Consider the following 18,677-nt stretch of genomic DNA (forward strand, 5'->3'; position numbering starts at 1 on the left):
TTTAGGTGAAGTGAATAGGCTTTTTAAAAACCGTATTTGAACAGATACCCATTTATACATTTAAATTTGTGTCTCAGCATACCTTCAGGGGAATGACAGTTGTTAATCCAAAATTTTTATTTAATAGTCAAACAGCCCTTTTGCTGTCATAACATGAATAAGTAAACTTTTTTGAAAAGAATACAATCGTCCCACCATTAACAAAATAGTGTGCTATGTATACCCTGGGCAATCCTAATATCTCACTAAATGATTCCCGCTGGCAAATTGAGAGTACATTCTGCCTTTTATGCCGAGAGTTGAAATCCAATTATTTAGTAGATTAGATTAGATTACTTAGTGTGGAAACAGGCCCTTCGGCCCAACAAGTCCACACCGACCCTCCAAAGAGCAACCCACCCAGACCCATTCCCCTACATTTACCCTTTCACCCAACACTACAGACAATTTAACATGGCCAATTCACCTAACCTGCGCATCTTTGGACTGTGGGAGGAAACCAGAGCACCCGGATGAAACCCATGCAGACATGGGGAGAATGTGCAAACTCGTTAGTAATAGTCACAACATATTTTGTCTCATAATTTGAAAAGGTTTTAATGTGACTTTCCTCTACACCCACAACAGCATTTGTGTAGAAAAGCTAAACTGAGTAGTCATCTGAGTAGTGGTCCAAAATATTTTTCTCTTTTTTAAACCCTTTTTTTGTGTACTTGAGGTTGATGGAAACAAGTACATTTAAGGGTTAGATTGAAACTGAGGTGGTTCAGGGCAATTGGTGTTTATGAAGTTCTGCCATCTTGCTGACCCCAAAATTGTAAACTTAACTTTTTGTTATCTTTATATTAAAGAACTACTTCATTAGTGAAGTTTTGTTTCTGTGGGATTAAGTCAAGTTAAAATTTGAAATATATTCCAAAACTAGTTATACACAAACAGTTATCTGAAAGTCTGAAATTGTAGCTTCATTTTCTGAAAGTTGGATTTTCCACAATCAAAAAGACCACACAGAACAGTATGAGTGACCAAATCTGTGAATCGTAAGGACGACTAAATTGACAAAACATTGCTGGGAGCAACTGTTGGTTTATTGCTGTGGCACTACCATCCATGTTTATGGCTGTGCAATGATGCAAACATAGTCTAAACCAAGTAACCACAAAGAAGGAAATTTTGGAAATACTCCTGTATCACTTAAAGTGAAAACGTTGGGCAAGAAAAATATTCTAGCATATTGTTTGGCAATAAAATATTCCAATCCAAGCTACAGAACTATTAAACAACATTTTGTGTGTGGCTGCAACTTTCCCTAACAATCCCGTACCTTGACAGGAACAGGGTGAGTCACTGATTCCGTAGAAATGTAAAAAAATCTTTTATTTGCCTCTAATCTACCACTTTTTTTCCAATGAGCTTTTGCTAGATTGACTTAACATTTGCGTTTAAAAAATATAATTGAATAAATATTTTTAACATTGTTAAAGTGAAACTAGCTACTTTTTCTGTATTAAACATCTTGGACTGTGTATATATGTCATGGTGTAAAGCACAGCAAAACATAAATTCACACATTTAATGCTAATCAGTTTATTCAGTCTGACATCAAACTCAGGTATTGCAGCTGTGAGGAATTTAGTTTGTAATTTCCTTGTCAACTCTGTTCATCCACTCTGCCAGTATTTGTCACAACTGGACTGTGATCTTTGTCGATCTTGACGCAGTAAAATAACAGCTGCAAGCTTTTACATGTTTTAGCTGTGGAGAAAAGTAGTTCTCATTCAAACCACACACATTGGAAAAATAATCAAGTTATCTAGTCAAATTAAAAATTTCCATTTATGTTTACCAATTTCATTCTTCCACATCTCTAATCTCTACCTCCCAGTTCTGAAGCCCCCTAAAAATCTATTTTTCTGACTCTTGCTTCACAAGCCCTATCGTAGCCCAAGGCTGGAATTGAACGTGGGTCCCTGCTACTGTGAAGTAGCAGAGCTAATCGCTGTGCCACTCTAATACATCGTAGTTGGACAGGTTGCTAAATTAGTTTCAGGAAAGGAAGGACTTTTTTGTGAAGCTTTGAAGATGGTAAAATTGTGAGCAAAGTAGTTGTTTTATGCTTTGAATCATGTTGCATGCACACTAACTATATTTTCCCAGTAGCACCATCCATTACTGCGAGACAGCTTAAAGCGTTATTGTCATTGAAGTGATTTTGAACTATTGCAACAAAATTGTAAGATATGACTCAATTTGTAACTTGACACCGTTCAGGTAAAAATATCTCTCATGATTGGCACCCCATTTTTATCTCATCCTCAACATTCACTTCCACAGCACTGCAGCAACTCACCAAGGTTTTCCCCACAGAATCTTCCTATGTTCCTTTGTTACCTAGAAGGATTATAACAACGGATGCACAGGAATGTCACTACCTGCAAGTTGCCCTCCATGGCGCACACAGTTCCTGATTTGGAACTATGTTGCTGTTCCTTCATTGTAGCTGGATCAAAATCAACACTATCAAGTGTACCTAAACCACACGAATTGCAAGGATTCAAGAGGTGGTGAATGGGCACTAACTATTGATCTAGTCAGCGATGCCCATGTTACATGAAAAAACATTGAGTGTAGGACATGGGATGTCATGTTGCAGCTGTACAGGACATTGGTGAGGCCACTTTTAGAAGACTGCACTGTACAATTCTGGTCACCCTTCTTTAGGAAGGATGTTGTTACACTTAAGTGGGTACAGAAAAGATTTACAAAAATGTTGCTGGAGCTGGAGGGTTTGAATTATAGGGAGAGGCTGAATAGGCTGGAACTTTTCTTTTTACCCCCGGGGCATCAGAGGTTGTGTGGTTACCTTAGAGGTTTATAAAATTAAGGGGCATGGATAGGGTGAATAGTTAAGGTATTTTTCAGAGGGTGGGGGAAAATCCAAGACTGAAGGGCATAGGTTTAAGGTGAGAGGGGAATGATTTAAAAACACCCTGAGGGGTAATCTTTTGTGGAGAGAGTCGTGCATGGTTGAAACGAGCTGCTAGAGGAAGGGATGGAGGTGGCTACAGTTACAACATTTAAAAGGCATCCAGATGAGGGTCAGAACAGGAAGGGTTTTGAGGGATATGGGCCAAATGCTGGCAAATGCGACTAGGTCAGATTGACATGTCTGGTCAGCACGGCCGAGTTGGACCAAGGGTCTGTTTCTGATTAATAAAGTTTACCTTTGAGTCAGAAACTTTCAAGTCACACTCCTCCAATTCTTGCACATTAAAATGAAGGCTGACCCTTTGGTGCAGTACTGACAAGATGCTGTTTCTCATTGTTAAATCAAGGCCCTATCACACATTCAAGTGGATTTAAAAGAAATACAAGGCACTACTTTGAAGAAGAGCAAGGGAGTTATCCCTGGTGGTCTGGCCAATCAGTTTTAGAAAGAGATTGTCATATCACAAGTAGGCTCAGGGCTTCACTTGTGTTTAGACTAGCTTTTGAGGAGGTACTAGGTGACTTGTCATTACTATTTGAAAAGAACAATATTCCTGTAGATAAATTTTGGCATGAACATGTTTAACAGAATCTAAGACGCTGTAGCTATTTGTCATTTAAAAGCTCATTATTTACAAACACATTATTTACAAACACACCTGTTACCTACTTGTAATTCTTTGGATACAAATTGGCCATTTTATTTTTGCTACACAGTGACCAATGATGAAGACTGGTAGTCCAGACAACACAATTGCAATCCCAATCAGGGAATTCATACCATCGGTGTATGCAGGTATTGCTGTCAAACAGGCGGTACATAGACAGAATAAAATTGGGCAAAACAGGTTGAGCTGATTGGTGAGAAAGAAGAGAGATCAGACTTATAAGAATTGTAAGAAATGAAAGCAAACGTTATAAGCTTTGTATTAAATTGTAAATTAGCCAGCAGGAATCAGACTACTAGAATACATTAATTTCTTGCTTCTACATATCAGGAAAGATAAACAGGCCATTGCACTACAGATTTACTCAATACCAGGTTAAAAGAATTAAATGACAAGGGCAACTTGTTTGGAATCAGTTGAAATTCCCTTGAATGCAGATTGTTATCAGAATAACTCAATTGAGTTATTCAAGATGATTAAAGGATTTGATAGGATTGGGATTCCCTTGGTGGACAATGCAGAAAAAGGGTGCAAAACCTTAAAAGTCGAGCTAAATTGTTAAAGATTAACAATGGGAAACATTAAATATACTCGGAGTCTGGTGTACTTTTCGCTCATACTATTTTGATCTCAGCATTTCTTTACTGAAATAGAAGTCTTTAACCTTAGATTTTATAAAGTAGTGAATCCAGTTATGTATTTTGAAATTACACCCACCCACCCCTCCACTGCCACCCCTGACCCCCACCTTCCCTGAAGGTGGTATTTCTCAATGTTAAGGTACCTCACAACTTGGCTATTATTTCTAAGAGAGCCTGAGAAACATCACGACCAAAGGTGTTTCTGTTACCAATTAACTGTATATGTATTTTATTCAGCTTGTCACTGGACAGTAATTAAGAGTGGGATACCAGATTCAAATTTCTTTCCTCCATTCTCACCAGACAGTGAAAGCAGTTCAAGACCTAGCTGCTGTAGAGGTGTGTAATAAATCTCTGAACAGGTTGATGAGAAAACATCTAACCATTAAACAAAGACCATGGTTCAAACAGCTAATTCTTCTGGCTTAATGTGTTGGCTTAAAAAAAATCATTCATGAGATGAGATTGACACAGGCAAGGCCAGCATCTGTTGTTCATCTCCAAATGCCCTTTCAAGGTGATGGAATACTACTTGGCACACCAGAGCACTGATTCATTCTTTCTGCTGTGGTTTAATACAATCAAGTGGGCTGGGAGGCTATTTCAGAGGACAGTTGAAAGTCAACCACCTTGCCGTGACTCTGAAGTCACTTGTAGGCTGGACAAAAATGGCAGATTTCCTTCCTCAAAGGATGTCAGTGAACAAGATGGGTAATACATGATATTGAATAAAAGTTTCAAAGTCTCTATTACTGAAACCAACTTTGAATTCTAGTTTTTATTTACTGCCTTGAAGTTGAAGGCATGTTATTGTACTTATAGAGAATGAATGCTGTTTTGCACTGAGAGCTTACAAGCACCTGTCATATGACTAACTAGCAGTCTCAGTGTACTGGAAAATTTAAATTATGTAACATTTGGCTGTGAAATAGGTACCTGAGTTGGTGGTGGTTTTGACAACAATTTGAATTTAACCAATCAGTTTAAATTACACCCAGGATACTAAATCCCAATCAATTTTGAATTTATTTGGCCAACATTGAACCAATGAGACGATCTGATGTTGGGATAAAAAAGGCAGGCAATTTGAAAGTCAGACAGAGTAACTGCCATTACCACTGAGAGAGACTGCCATTCAAAAACACTATCAAAGGTACCTTCTTCATGTAAAAAATATTTACAGTAAAAGATGATGACCCAGGGAGATCTTCAGCCGGAAGAAGAGACAACGACAATAGCTGCTGTATAGTTTTGAAATGAAGTTGATGTAATTTTAATAAGTGTGCTAATTGTTATAAAGTTGAAGGCAGATAATCAGTTAAGAGAAGAGGGGGGGCTTAGAGTTGTGAATAGTTTTTTAATGTTCCCTTTTAGAGTTAAGGAATAAATTGATCGTATTTTCATTAAATAGTGGAATTTGGGAGTTCTTTGTCCCTTATATCTTAATAGATTACAAGGCAAGGTGAGCTTTTCTCAACAATATTCTCACCACCATTCCCAAAGTACTTACTCTTTATATTAGGCATGGTTGTACAGGATGTCTGACCTTGTCAGGCTTTGCAGCAGGGGCACCACATCAAATCTAACAATATTCTTATTGGATATGCTTACATGCTTTCCAGCAGAGTTTAATGGATAATTATTACAACCATATTAATTTTTCTCTTGGCCAACCCAGGGAAACAGAGGCCAATTGTACTTATTCCCAATCTAAGATTAGTAAACTTTGCACAATAGAAGATTAGGAACATCATAATCTTAGTTGAATTATTCATTGGTTAAACCTTCTAATCGCCTGGATTTCTGTATACGTAGGCCTTACCTTGAGAGGCCTGCGTCTGTTTGGCTGCTTATAGCGTAGATAGATTTGCCCGATGATAGTCAATCCCATAAAGAGCCAATAAATGAAGCTATAGTAGTAAATAAGTTCAAATATGTCCTCCACAATCAAGAAGATCATTGTTAGTATACCCTGCCAAGAGTGAACATCATCATTAGACACTAATTAGAGTTGTAGCAACTCTTGAGAAATCCTTCATTATATTCTAAAGACGGAAAGCCTGGGGACTTTTTTTTTTCAACATACAAACCTTTGAATAAAAAGTTAAAATATGTAGTGAAACAGCTGCTAAATCTTTTGCATGTCTTGCCACTGCTGTACTCACAGATATCACAATGGCATATCTAATTTGTGAGTGGCACCATAAAAAGAAACATAGGCTGTGACTTTAGTCCAGTTTTAGAGTTAATCTAAATCAGCCCAATCAAAGCATACTATTTTCTGAATGTGGCATTTAAACAGTTGATAGCCAAGGTCAGATACTTAGATGTCAGCTGCCAGGTTGTTCTTAAACTATTTTTATTACTTTCAGTGAGGAGTTCACACAACCCTATTTAGACAAATTTTATCCCATGTCACTGAAAAAATCCTGTTACCAAACCTGTTACAAAAGAACCACTCTGGCATTGGAATTCTATTTAGTGACAAAATAGTCTCTACAGATCTCTGCAAATGGGTCTGACCTTGGTTTGCCAAAGTCTGTCCTACATTAAATCCTGCCATTTTCCACAGGACACTGACAGATTTCCTTGTGTAAATTCCTTAACAAGCTAAACATATTCTTTTGGCACACAAAGTCTTTACAAGGGAAAGTTAAATAATCCAGCAGAGAATTGATTACTTAAGTAAGGTTCTACTTGTTCCTACAGGATCATATAAATGGAAATAGAGAGTTCTTCATGTATTTGAGTGAAACTGCATAGTGAAAATGTTTCAAAGATAAAAGTTGCTTGTTAGTAAAGTGGCCAATCAAAAGACTGTTATTTAATGCTTTTCACAGCTTAAGAACATTGCAAAGTGCTGAAGCACTTGTTGCATAGGCATTGAAATGTTCGAATGACTGTTTAAGACTAGACCATTCTACAGGATGTCTACTTTTTATGAAAAACAGGACCAGGTATCTCAGTTTAGATGATTTGGAGGATCCGGAAAACAGCTGCATTGCATGAATGCCCCCATTTCAGATAGATTTCATTTTCACAGGAGTCTTCTGTGGCTATCCCCATTTCAAACAAGTATGCTGCTTTGGAAAATGTAGTGGATGATGGATTCTCAGGGGAATGTAGCAAGAACATTTCTGGTATTGAGACTGGCTCTAATGCAATGAGGGGTACATTGGGCTCGAAGAGATCAATTGTGTTAGGGGACTCTCTAGTCCGAGGCACAGACAGATGTTTCTGGGCTGGCAGTGAAAAATAATGGTGTGTTGCTTCCCTGGTGACAGGATCAAGGATGTCTCAGAGGGTGTAGAATGTTCTCAAGCAGGAGAGGAACCAGCAGGAGGTCATTGTACACAATGGAACCAATGACAAAGGAAGGGAAAAGATGAGATTCTTAAGGGAGAATATAGAGAGGTAGGAATTTAAAAAGGTGGTCCTTGAGAGTAGTAATATCTGGATTACTCCCGGTGCTGCGAGCTACTGAGGGTAGAAAAAGGAGGATAGAGCAGATGCATGCATGGCTGAGGAGCTAGTGTATCGGAGAAGGATTCACATTTTTGGATCATTGGAATCTCTTCTGGGGTAGAAGTTACCTGTACAAGGAGGATCAATTGCACCTGAATTGGAAGGGGTCTAATATACAGGGGAACCTCGATTATTCGAACAAGATGGATGGGCACTATTTCATTCAGATAATCGATTAAATGCCTTTCCTCAGGGGCTTGGGAGTTTTTAAAGTCTGTTCCCTGTTCAGGAGACTGCAGCAGCACAGCATGCGAGCCCCGCCCCCAACTCCATCAACCCCACCCCATCCCCATCCAACACGCCCCTGGCCACCCCCAAACCCATCCAACACAACCCCTACTCACCTCCTGCCCCCAAACCTGACCCCACCCCAATCCCGTCCAACACCGCCCACTCTACAACCCCGTCCTATGACCCTCGCCTGTTCCCCCAACCTTGTCCAACTCTGCCCCCCATCCCCACCAACACCAACCTCCCCCTTCCACCCCTGCCCACACTCCGGGGCAGCAGGACTGGACACCAAAAGACTGCTGCAACTGCCTTTGTGGGGTGAGTCTCCAAATAGCACACACAGACACACAACATTTTACTACAACTTTTTGACAGGTTCCACATTTACCCTGTACAGGACAATGTTGGAAAGATTATCTGGGGACGAGGGGGGGGGTTTAGGGTACACCCCTGTGTAGAACACCAGGGAAAGTGTGGGAAGAGAGAGGACGGGAGGTCAGTCATTTGGAGACATGCCTGTTTAATCACTGTAAACAGATCACTATTGGAAACATGTCTTTGATGTAATGTTTCTGTCGGGACCTCAAGATCTCTTTCGGATAATTGCTATTTCGATAATCGAGGTTCCTCTGTACTGGCAGGGAGATTTGTTAGAGCTGCTCAGGAGGATTTAAATTATTAAGGTGGATGGGTGGGACCCAGGGAGATAGTGTGGAAAGAGATCAATCTGAGACTGGTACAGTTGAGAACAAAGGTGAGTCAAACAGTCATGGCAGGCAGGGACAAAGCAGAGAACACGGTAGGACTGATAAATTAAACTGCATTTATTTCAATGCAAGAGGCCTAACAGGGAAGGACAGATGAACTCGGCATGGTTAGGAACATGGGACTGGGATATCATAGCAATGACAGAAACATGGCTCAGGGTTGGACAGGATGGCCAATGCTGCAGGAAGGACAAAAAGCGAGGCGAAAGAGGATGGGGAGTGGCATTTTTGGGAAGGGATAACATTCCAGCTGTACCGAGGGAGGATATTCTCGGCAATACATCCAGGGACGTTATTTGTGTTGAACTGAGAAATAAGAAAGGAATGATACCTTATTGGTATTGTATTATAGATGCACTAATAGTCATTGGGAAATTGAGAAACAGATTTGTGAGGAGATCTCAGTTATCTGTAAGAATAATAGGGTGGTTATGGTAGGGGATTTTAACTTTCGAAACATAGACTGGGACTGTCATAGTGTTAAGTGTGTACAAGAAAATTTTCTGATTCAGTATGTGGACGTACCTACTAAAGAAGGTGCAAAACATGACCTACTCTTGGGAAATAAGGCAGGGCAGGTGACTGAGCTGTCAGTGAGAGAGCACTTTGGGGCCAGTAGCCATAATTCTAATAGTTTTAAAATAGTGATGGAAAAGGACAGAGCAGATCTAAAATTTGAAGTACTAAATTGGAGGAAGGCTACTTTTGACAGTATTAGGCAAGGACTTTCAAAAGCTGATTGGGGGCAGATGTTCGCAGGTAAAGGGACGGCTGGAAAATGGGAAGCCTTCAGAAATGAGACAACGAGAGTCCAGAGACAGGATATTCCTGTTAGAGTGAAAAAAAGGCTGGCAGGTGTAGGGAATGCTGGATGACTAAAGAAATTGAGGGTTTGGTTAAGAAAAAGAAGGAAACTTATGTCAGGTATAGAAAAGATAGATTGAATGAATTCTTAGAGTACAAAAGGCAGTAGGCGTCTACTTAAGAGGGAAATCAGGAGGGCAAAAAGGGGACATGAAATAGCTTTGGCAAATAGGGTTAAGGAGAATCCAAAGGGTTTTCACAAGTACATTAAGGACAAAAGGGTAACTAGGGAGAGAGTAGGGACCCTTAAAAGATCAGCAAGGCGGCCTTTGTGTGGAATCGCAGGAGATGGGAGAGGTACTAAATGAGTATTTCACATCAGTGTTTACTGTGAAAAGGACGTGGAAGATATAGAATGTAGGGAAATAGATGGGGACATCTTGAAAAATGTCCATATTACAGAGGAGGAAGTGCTGGATATCTTGAAACACATAAAAGTGGATAAATCCCCCAGACTTGATGAGGTGTACCCTAGAACTCTGTGGGAAGCTAGGGAAGAGATTGTTGGGCCTCTTGAGATATTTGTATCATCCATAGTCATTGGTGAGGTGCTGGAAGACTGGAGATTGGCTAACATGGTGCCACTGTTTAAGAAAGGTGGTCAAGTCAAGCCAGAGAACTATAGACCAGTGACCCCGACATCGGTGGTGGCCAAGTTGTTGAAGGGAATCCTGTGGGACAGGATGTACACGTATTTGGAAAGGCAAGGAATTATTAGGGATAATCAATATGGCTTTGTCATGGGAAATCATGTCTCACAAATGTGATTGAGTTTTTTGAAGAAGTAACAAAGAGGATTGATGAGGGCAGAGCGAAGGACATAATCTATATGGACTTCAGTAAGGTGTTCGACAAGGTTCCCCCTGGGAGACTGATTAGCAAGGTTAGATCTCATGGAATACAGGGAGAACTAGCCATTTGGATACAGAACTGGCTCAAAGGTAGAAGGCAGAGGGTGGTGGTGAGGGATGTTTTTCAGACTGGAGGCCTGTGACCAGTGGAGTGCCACAAGGATTGGTGCTGGGACCTCTATGTCATTTATATAAATGATTTGGATGCGAGCATAAGAGGTACAGTTAGTAAGTTTGCAGATGACACTAAAATTAGAAGTGTAGTGGACAGCGAAGAGGGTTACCTCAGATTACAATGGGATCTTGATCAGATGGGCTGAGAAGTGACAGATGGAGTTTAATTTAGATAAATGCAAGATACTGCATTTTGGGAAAGCAAATCTTAGCAGGACATATATACTTACTGGTAGGGTCAAAGGGAGTGTTGCTGAACAAAGAGCTGTTGGAGTGCAGGTACATAATTGCTTAAAAGTAGAGTTGCAGGTAGATAGGATAGTGAAGAAGGCGTTTGGTATGCTTTCCTTTATTGTTTCCTTTATTGGTTAGAGTATTGAGTACAGGAGTTGGGAGGTCATGTTGCGGCTGTACAAGACAGTGGTTCAGCCACTTTTGGAATATCGCGTGCAATTCTGGTCTCCTTCTTATCGGAAGGATGTTGTGAAACTTGAAAGGGTTCAGAAAAGATTTACAAGGATGTTGCCAGGGTTGGAGGATTTGAGCTATAGGGAGAGGCTGAACAGGCTAGGGCTGTTTTCTCTGCAGTGTCAGAAGCTGAAGGGTGACCTTGTAGAGGTTTATAAAATCATGAGGGACATGGATAGGATAAACAGACAAAGTCTTTTTCCTTGGGGTGGGGGAGTCCAGAACTGGAGGGCATAGGTTTAGGGTGAGAGGGGAAAAATATAAAAGAGACCTAAGGGGAACTTTTTCAAGCAGAGGGTGGTATGTGTATGGAATGGGCTGCCAGAGGAAGTGGTGGAGGCTAGTACAATTGCAACATTTAGAAGTCATTTGGATGGGTTTATGAAAAAGAAGGGTTTGGAAGAATATGGGCTGGGTGCTGGCAGGTAGGACTAGTTTGGGTTGGGATATCTGATTGGCATGGACGAGTTGGACAGAAAGGTCTGTTTCCCTGCTGTATGTCTCTATGACTCTAGATCTCATTTGGGACATGAGACAATATCTTTTCCCCCTTTCGGGCTCCTTTTGTTTTGATTTTTGGGGGCTTTTTTTCATAAATAATTCAATTATTGGGTGATGCTGTTTATAGTAGCAATACCTTGTGTGTGTATATATGTGTGTGTTTAGACATTTGGACTATTTGGATTCAACTTTCCATTAAAGTAACACTACAGAAGTAAAACATTAATTTCCTAGTTACTACAGTATTTAAGTTAATATAAAATAACAGCATAAGTTATTCAGGTAGATTTTTATCTGGTCTGACAATCATTTTGTAAGTGTAGATAGTAGATTGGGATTCTGCAATCATAGCACACAGAAGAAATTGATCAGAAAATCAAATTGTCCACTGGGCAATTCCACTACTCCTGGAATCTACCTTCAGTTGGTCCTGATGAAGTTAAGTAAATTGGTTACTCAGAAAAAGTTTGACTATTAAATAGATAGTTTAACTTATAAGTAACTATTTGGCACCCTACTTCCCCAAAACTCTATCCCCCTACGTACCTCATCATCCTACTATCTGGCAAGCTACCCCATTCCCCAGTTGGCGACCTAATTGCCTGGCCCTCCAGCCCCTATCTGGCAGCCAACCCTCTCAGAAGCTTAAAATCACACTTAGCTAAGCACTTACCCTTTAACAACAGCTGTCAAAGTAGCTCTCTGGACCTTCAAAAGCCTGATTATGACAAATGAAAAAGGGGTGTGGTTTGTCATCCTTTGATAGTTTTATGCTACGTAAATGGAATCTCCTCTCAGAAAAACGGACAGCTTGTTTCTTTCATGAAAAAGAAGGGCTGGATTGACAATCTGCATGGGATTGCCACTCAATGGAAAATCTGGCCTATTGTTTCTATTCACAATAACAAACACACACAAATACACAGGGTCTATACCACCAGCTCTTGACCTTGTAAGAAGCCCTTCATATTGTCCAAAGCTGGCTTCCTGCACCCTTTGCACTGCCAACTTCTAGCTCTCAGCAAAAGGCAGCCTTGGAAACTCTCTCATCGCCAGCACTTATTTTCCTAACTGCTTGCTGTTATAGAGTCATACAGTATAGAAACAGACCATTTAGTCCAATTAGTCCATGCTGACCATAACCCCTAACTAAACTGCCTGCGCTTGGCCCATATCCCTCCAAACATTTTTTATTCATGTACTCACTTAAATGTCTTCTAAACACTATTTGTAACTGCATCCACCATTTCTCCTGCAAGTTCATTCCACACATGAACCACTCTTGGTGTAAACATAATGCCCCTCATGTCTTTTTTAAATCTTTCTCCTCTCACCTTAAAAGCACATCCCCCTCCATTTTTGAAACCCCACCCAGGGGAAAAAGACACCTGCCATTCACCTTATCTATATCCCTTATTATTTTATAAACCTCTGCAAGGTCATTTCTCAAACTCCTATGCTCTAATGAAAAATGTCCAGCCTCTCCATTCAACATCCTGGTAAACCACTTTTTAATTCTGTCCAGTTTAATAATATCCTTCCAATAACAGGGAGGCCATAATTGGATACACCACTCCAGAAGAGGCTTCACCAATTTCCTGTACAACCTGAACATTTTGTCCCAATTCCTATACTCAAAGGTCTGAGCAATGAAGGCAAACAGGTTAAATGCCTTCTTAGCTACCCTCCCGACATGTAATGTGAACTTCAAAGAATTATGTGTCTGAACCCCTAAGTTTCTTTGTTTTTACAAACACTGCCCAAGGCTGTACTTTTAATTGTATAAGTCTTATGTGATTTCCCAAAATGCATTTATCCAAATTAAACTCTGCTTGCCATTCTTCAGCCCAATGACCCAACTGATCAAGATCTCTTTGTAATCTTAGATAACCTTCTTCACTGTCCACTATACAACCAATCTTGGTGTCATCCGAAAACTTATTAACTATGCTTTCTATATTCTCATCTAGATCATTTATATAAATGACAACTAAAAGTGGACCCAGCATCAATCCTTGTGGTACGTTACTGGTCACAGGCCTCCAGTCCAAAAAGCAACCGTCCACAATCATTCTGCCTTTAAGCTAATTTTGCATCCAACTGGCACACTCACCCTGAATCCCACATGATCTAACTTTACCAATTAGTCTACCATATGGGATCATGTCAAAGATTTTACTAATGTCTACCGCTCTGCCCCGTCAATCTTGGCTACTTTCTCAAAAAAACGCAATCAAGTTTGTGAGACATTATTTCCCTCACACCGAAACCATGCTGACTATCCCTAATCATTTCTGGCCTGTCTAATTGCATAAAAATCCTGTCTTTCAGAATCATTATCAACGACTTACCCACCTGCGAAGTCAGACTCACCGATCTATAACACCTTGTTAGGATTTCCCTGCTCGGATATTCTCCTTACATCCCTTCTTAAACAATAGGCACAACATTAGCCACTCTCTAGTCATTCAGCACCCCACTGTATTTAAGGATGATACAAATATTTCTGCAAGGGGTACTGCAGTTTCCTCTCTAATTTCTCACAAAATTCTGGGTTACACTGGATCAGGTCCTAGAGATTTATTCACCTTTTAAGACCTCCAGCACTTCCTCTTTTGTATTGTAACCTGTTTTCAAAACATCAATATTTATTTCCCTGAGTTCTCTAGCCTCTTTCTTTCTTTCTTCACAGTAAAAACTGATGCAAATATTTATTTAAACTTCTCCCATTTCCTGAGGTTCAAAACAAAAACGATCTGTTTGATCCTTAAAGTGGCCCTACTCTCTCTTGGTGTTCTTTTGCTTTTAATGTACTAGTAGAATGTCTTTTAGATTATCCTTAACCTTATTTGACAAAGCTACCTCATGTCCTCTCTTTGTCTTTCTGATCTCCCTCTTAAGAATGCCTCCACACTCTTTATACTATTCAAGAGATTCATTTGAACCCAGTTGTTTTTTAATTCTTGACTAGAAGAAGGGCTTATGCCCGAAACATCGATTCACCTGCTCCTTGGATGCTGCCTGGCCTACTGTGTTTTTCCAGCACCACATTTTTCAACTCTGGTACTCCAGCATCTGCAGTTCTCACTTTCTCCTTCTCTGATTATTTGCCTATGGGAATGAATTCTCCTGGGTGACCTGGAGACACTGGGTGAATAACCTGTGTAATTTGAGCATTGGTGGGGAAACCCAAGCTCATAAGGGCCATTTGAAATTATCATTGAATGCAAATTTTGTTATTCCAAAAGAGTGAGAATCACAAATTTATGGAATAAACAGAATTCTCTTGAAGGACAGATAAGGTGAGTGAAAGTGTCATGATTTTAATTCCTAATCTTTTAATAATGAACAGAAAATAGGTTGAGTTTAAAAAAAGACACTGGTTGCTGGACTGCTTTGATGATTTGGTTCCATCCAGTGTAGGTTAGAAAACAAATATTGTTCCTCCAGTTTCAACAGAATTCAATGTTGGCATTCCCAAGGGCTCTTAATATAGTTAAGGATAATATGAGTGGTTGGCTGACTTCCAAAGATTACAATAACACTTAGCAGGGGCTGAACTCACATTTTGATTGACAGTTTAGAGATTATCAAAGAATTAGCTTTGAACAAAGGCTTGTGTTTTTATAAGCAATTGAAAAGGAAGGATTTAAAAACTATATAGGTTTCATGAATGAGAGTTTTAAAAAATATTTTGAGTGGACAGCTCTGCTGGATTGTTGGAATTTTTTTTCACCTCCATGAGGTCATCTCATAGTGCATACCTGGTTAAGTGACTATGGAGATAGCAAGGTGGTATGAGGTAGCATCGGAAAGTATGGGGTCAACTGATAGGATCTCATTCCATGCCAGTTAATGCTATCAAAGATGCATGGGAGTGGATAAGAAATAGCAAGAAATTGTGTGTGAAGCATTGTGTGGAATGAGGGCAGGAGGGCCTAACCACTTTTAATTTAATGGGGACTGAATGCTCAGGGAAGCAAGGTGGGTCTTCTAACAAGCCTGTACCACTCATCTGCTGATGACTGCCCATGATCTGCTAGCAGAGTTGGTGGGCTTGACTGTTTGCAGCTTCCATCTTCCCATAAAGAATATGTGTACTAGAACTCTTTATACTGAGGTCAGCCTGCCAAATTCCCAATTCGAGCTATCCATCTTAGTTGCAAAAATCTGGCACATGTACATTCTTTCAATATATAATTTGTAAGTACTTTATGTGAAAATACTGTCTGTTTAATTATTATTCCATGCAGAAAGGAAGTCTGTGAATCATTTTTCTATCCTGTAAAAATGTAAATACTTAATTCCTTCAAGAATAATGATTAGATTTCTAAAGTTCTTCATTGACTGTAAAGTTCTTTGGACAATTCTTTTGTTCTGAAAGAATCTATATATATTGTTCATTCATTGAAAATAACATCTAAATTCATATGTTAGTTGTTAATCAGGTGAAACTGAAACCTCTGTAGAGGTTTCCAAAAGAAAAATCAAAGGAACAGTGGTTGCTGTAAATCAGAAACAAAAACAGAAATTGCTTGAAATGCTGAGTAGGCCTGGTAGCATATATAGAGAGAAATCAATGGTAAGGTTTTGGGCTGAGTGACCCTTCCTCACAACTTGAATAAATCAATACATGCTTTTCTTGATCTGCTTCCTATTCTCTTCACTCTTCATAACCATGCTATTTTCAATTCTTTGTTCCAGATGTCTGATAATGGCATTATTAAAATGCACCGAGATGGTACTTAGGGGTACATCTCACAATTTTCCAAATGTCGGTATTTTAGACGAAGCACTTTAACTTCTGTGCTATTTTTTATACGTTGAAACATTACGTTGGGGACTTATGACAGAAATAGCCATGTCCTATTACATATAAAGACACATAAATAGTGAATCACATGGCTCATCAGGATTTCCATTCTGGAACTACCCTACAAATCAACTTTTTACATTGTAACTGCAGTTGCAGGAAAAGAATATCTCATGACAGCATTGAGACCGAATTCTTACATTTATGAGTAGTGCTGAGACTGGTGTGAATCGAGTCACATGGATCATGGACAGTATTTGAGGGAGGTGACCCTCACGAGCTGCAACAAAGTACAACCTAACAGGGCAAGAAGAAAACATGCTGTTAAAAATTTCTTGTTTTTATTTAATTTTGCACAGAATATTTTGATTTCCTCACACTTTGATGACAAATTATTCGTCTATTGACAATTTAAAATGGATTCTGTGTTTAATTAAGTTAATTAAGCAGTGTAAATAAGAAAAGAGAGGAAATTGATACTAAAAAGAATTATTCTACAATTTGCGTTAAGGAACTTTGTATTATAAGTAGACTGCATTTTATATAAAATATATGATAATTTAGAATTTTCAATGATTTTTTCTAAAGCATTTTTCAATGGGAAAAAAATCATTGAAAATTCTAAGTTATCATATATTTTATATAAAATGCAGTCTACTTTTAATACAAAGTAGTAATTTTTCTAAAGCATTTTTCAATGGGAAAAAAAATCATTTTCAGTCATGTTGAAAAGAGCATCATTTAAAAATATGGTTTGAAGAAGCTCTTAAGGGAGAGAACATTTCAGGCATCGTAGGTGAGAGTGGATATTCCATCGACTCAGCAGCTCTACCTTAAAATAGTCACCAAATATTGATGAGAAAGTGCAACGAGAGAAAGTGCACAGGAGACCAGAAGTGGAAGACAAATTTTCTACATTGGGAATTAACCCAAGTAATTCTTCACCTTGTCCTACCAGGTAACAAGTAAAAAATGCTGCTGAAATGATGAAACATTTTGACTGACATTCCACATAAGGGAATGCTTATAAAGTTGTAGATAGCACGAGACTAGTACAGAGGCCTGGGTTAAAACTCTGGAAATTTGAATTCAAATCCCACCACCAATTTAAATCTGGTATAAAATGCTGATCTCAATAATAATGAAACTGCTGGATTGCCATTAACACATATTCAATCTCCTTGGGAGAAATCTGTTGTTCTTATGCTGGTTGGGCCTATAACTAATTCCAGACCTATAGTAATATGGCTGACTTCTAACTCTTAACTTGTATTTAAACCAGAATGGAAAAGGTGAACAAGAACAGAACTAGGTAGACCACCAAATATCAATTAGGCACTGAAACAAAAAAAAGCACACTCTGCTCAGTGGAACTTGCAAAGTCATCCTAACATCTGGGGACCTGTGCAAGAACTAGAATTGCTCCACAGACTAATCAGGTAATAAACTGACAGTTGTAGTGACCAAATCATACTTCACAGCCAAACTCTCAGATTCCTTAATAATCAGAGGTCGACTCGGCAAGATGGCGGCGATTCTGTAGAACTGCTGTGGACAGCTCTGCCTCACAGCCAAGGCATACTGGTGTTTTTTGCCATCCCTGGCCAAGTTAAGTGGTGGAATTATTAGTTTAAAACCTTACAGGACACATATTTGTTAATATTTGGGAGTGGGAAGGATGCCAAAGGGAAAAGGAGCAAGCAAACAGCAGCAGGAAGGACACTCCCCTGAAGCACCAGGCATACCATGGACAGCAGCAACAGCAGCCTCTCCTGGACACCCTGGGACCTGACAGACTCACAGGAATTGGCTGCGGCGATGGAGAGACTTACCTTGAAAACTGGGGCTGCGATTGAGAAGATCCATGGGGAGATTCGTGCCAAGGTCCAACCTATCACATCCATGCTGCAGAAGCATGAGCAGGAGATCCAGGGCCTCGGGGAGTGGCTGGAGGAGGTGGAGGGTCGAACTAAGGCCTCAGAAGCTGCGATGGAGTCCTCATCCAGTCGGATCCAGGTGCTGGAGCGAGAGGTGTGGGCCTTGCGAGACTATATTGATGACCTTGAAAATCAAGGTCGGAGGATAAATCTCCGAATTGTCGGGCTCCCTGAAGGTCAGGAAGGTGAGCAGCCAGTCAGCTTCTTTGAAAGCTGGCTGCCGAAGTTCTTGGGCCTTCACATCGAGTC

General features: G+C 39.7%; 1 protein-coding gene across 1 annotated transcript in view; it reads right to left on the minus strand.

Annotated features, from left to right (window-relative positions):
* Nucleotides 1–3,650: 3,650 nt before the first annotated feature.
* LOC122558545 (Y+L amino acid transporter 2-like) overlaps nt 3,651–18,677 on the minus strand; it is a 93,102-nt gene continuing 78,075 nt past the window's right edge. The window contains exons 6-8 of the mRNA XM_043707254.1: nt 16,692–16,788; nt 6,120–6,269; nt 3,651–3,842 (exon numbers count right to left, since the gene is read on the minus strand). Of these exons, the coding sequence (XP_043563189.1) occupies nt 3,651–3,842; nt 6,120–6,269; nt 16,692–16,788 (439 nt within the window). The remainder of the gene's footprint in view (nt 3,843–6,119; nt 6,270–16,691; nt 16,789–18,677) is intronic.

This window comes from Chiloscyllium plagiosum, chromosome 17 (assembly GCF_004010195.1).
Source record: "Chiloscyllium plagiosum isolate BGI_BamShark_2017 chromosome 17, ASM401019v2, whole genome shotgun sequence".
NCBI classification, from domain to species: domain Eukaryota; kingdom Metazoa; phylum Chordata; class Chondrichthyes; order Orectolobiformes; family Hemiscylliidae; genus Chiloscyllium; species Chiloscyllium plagiosum.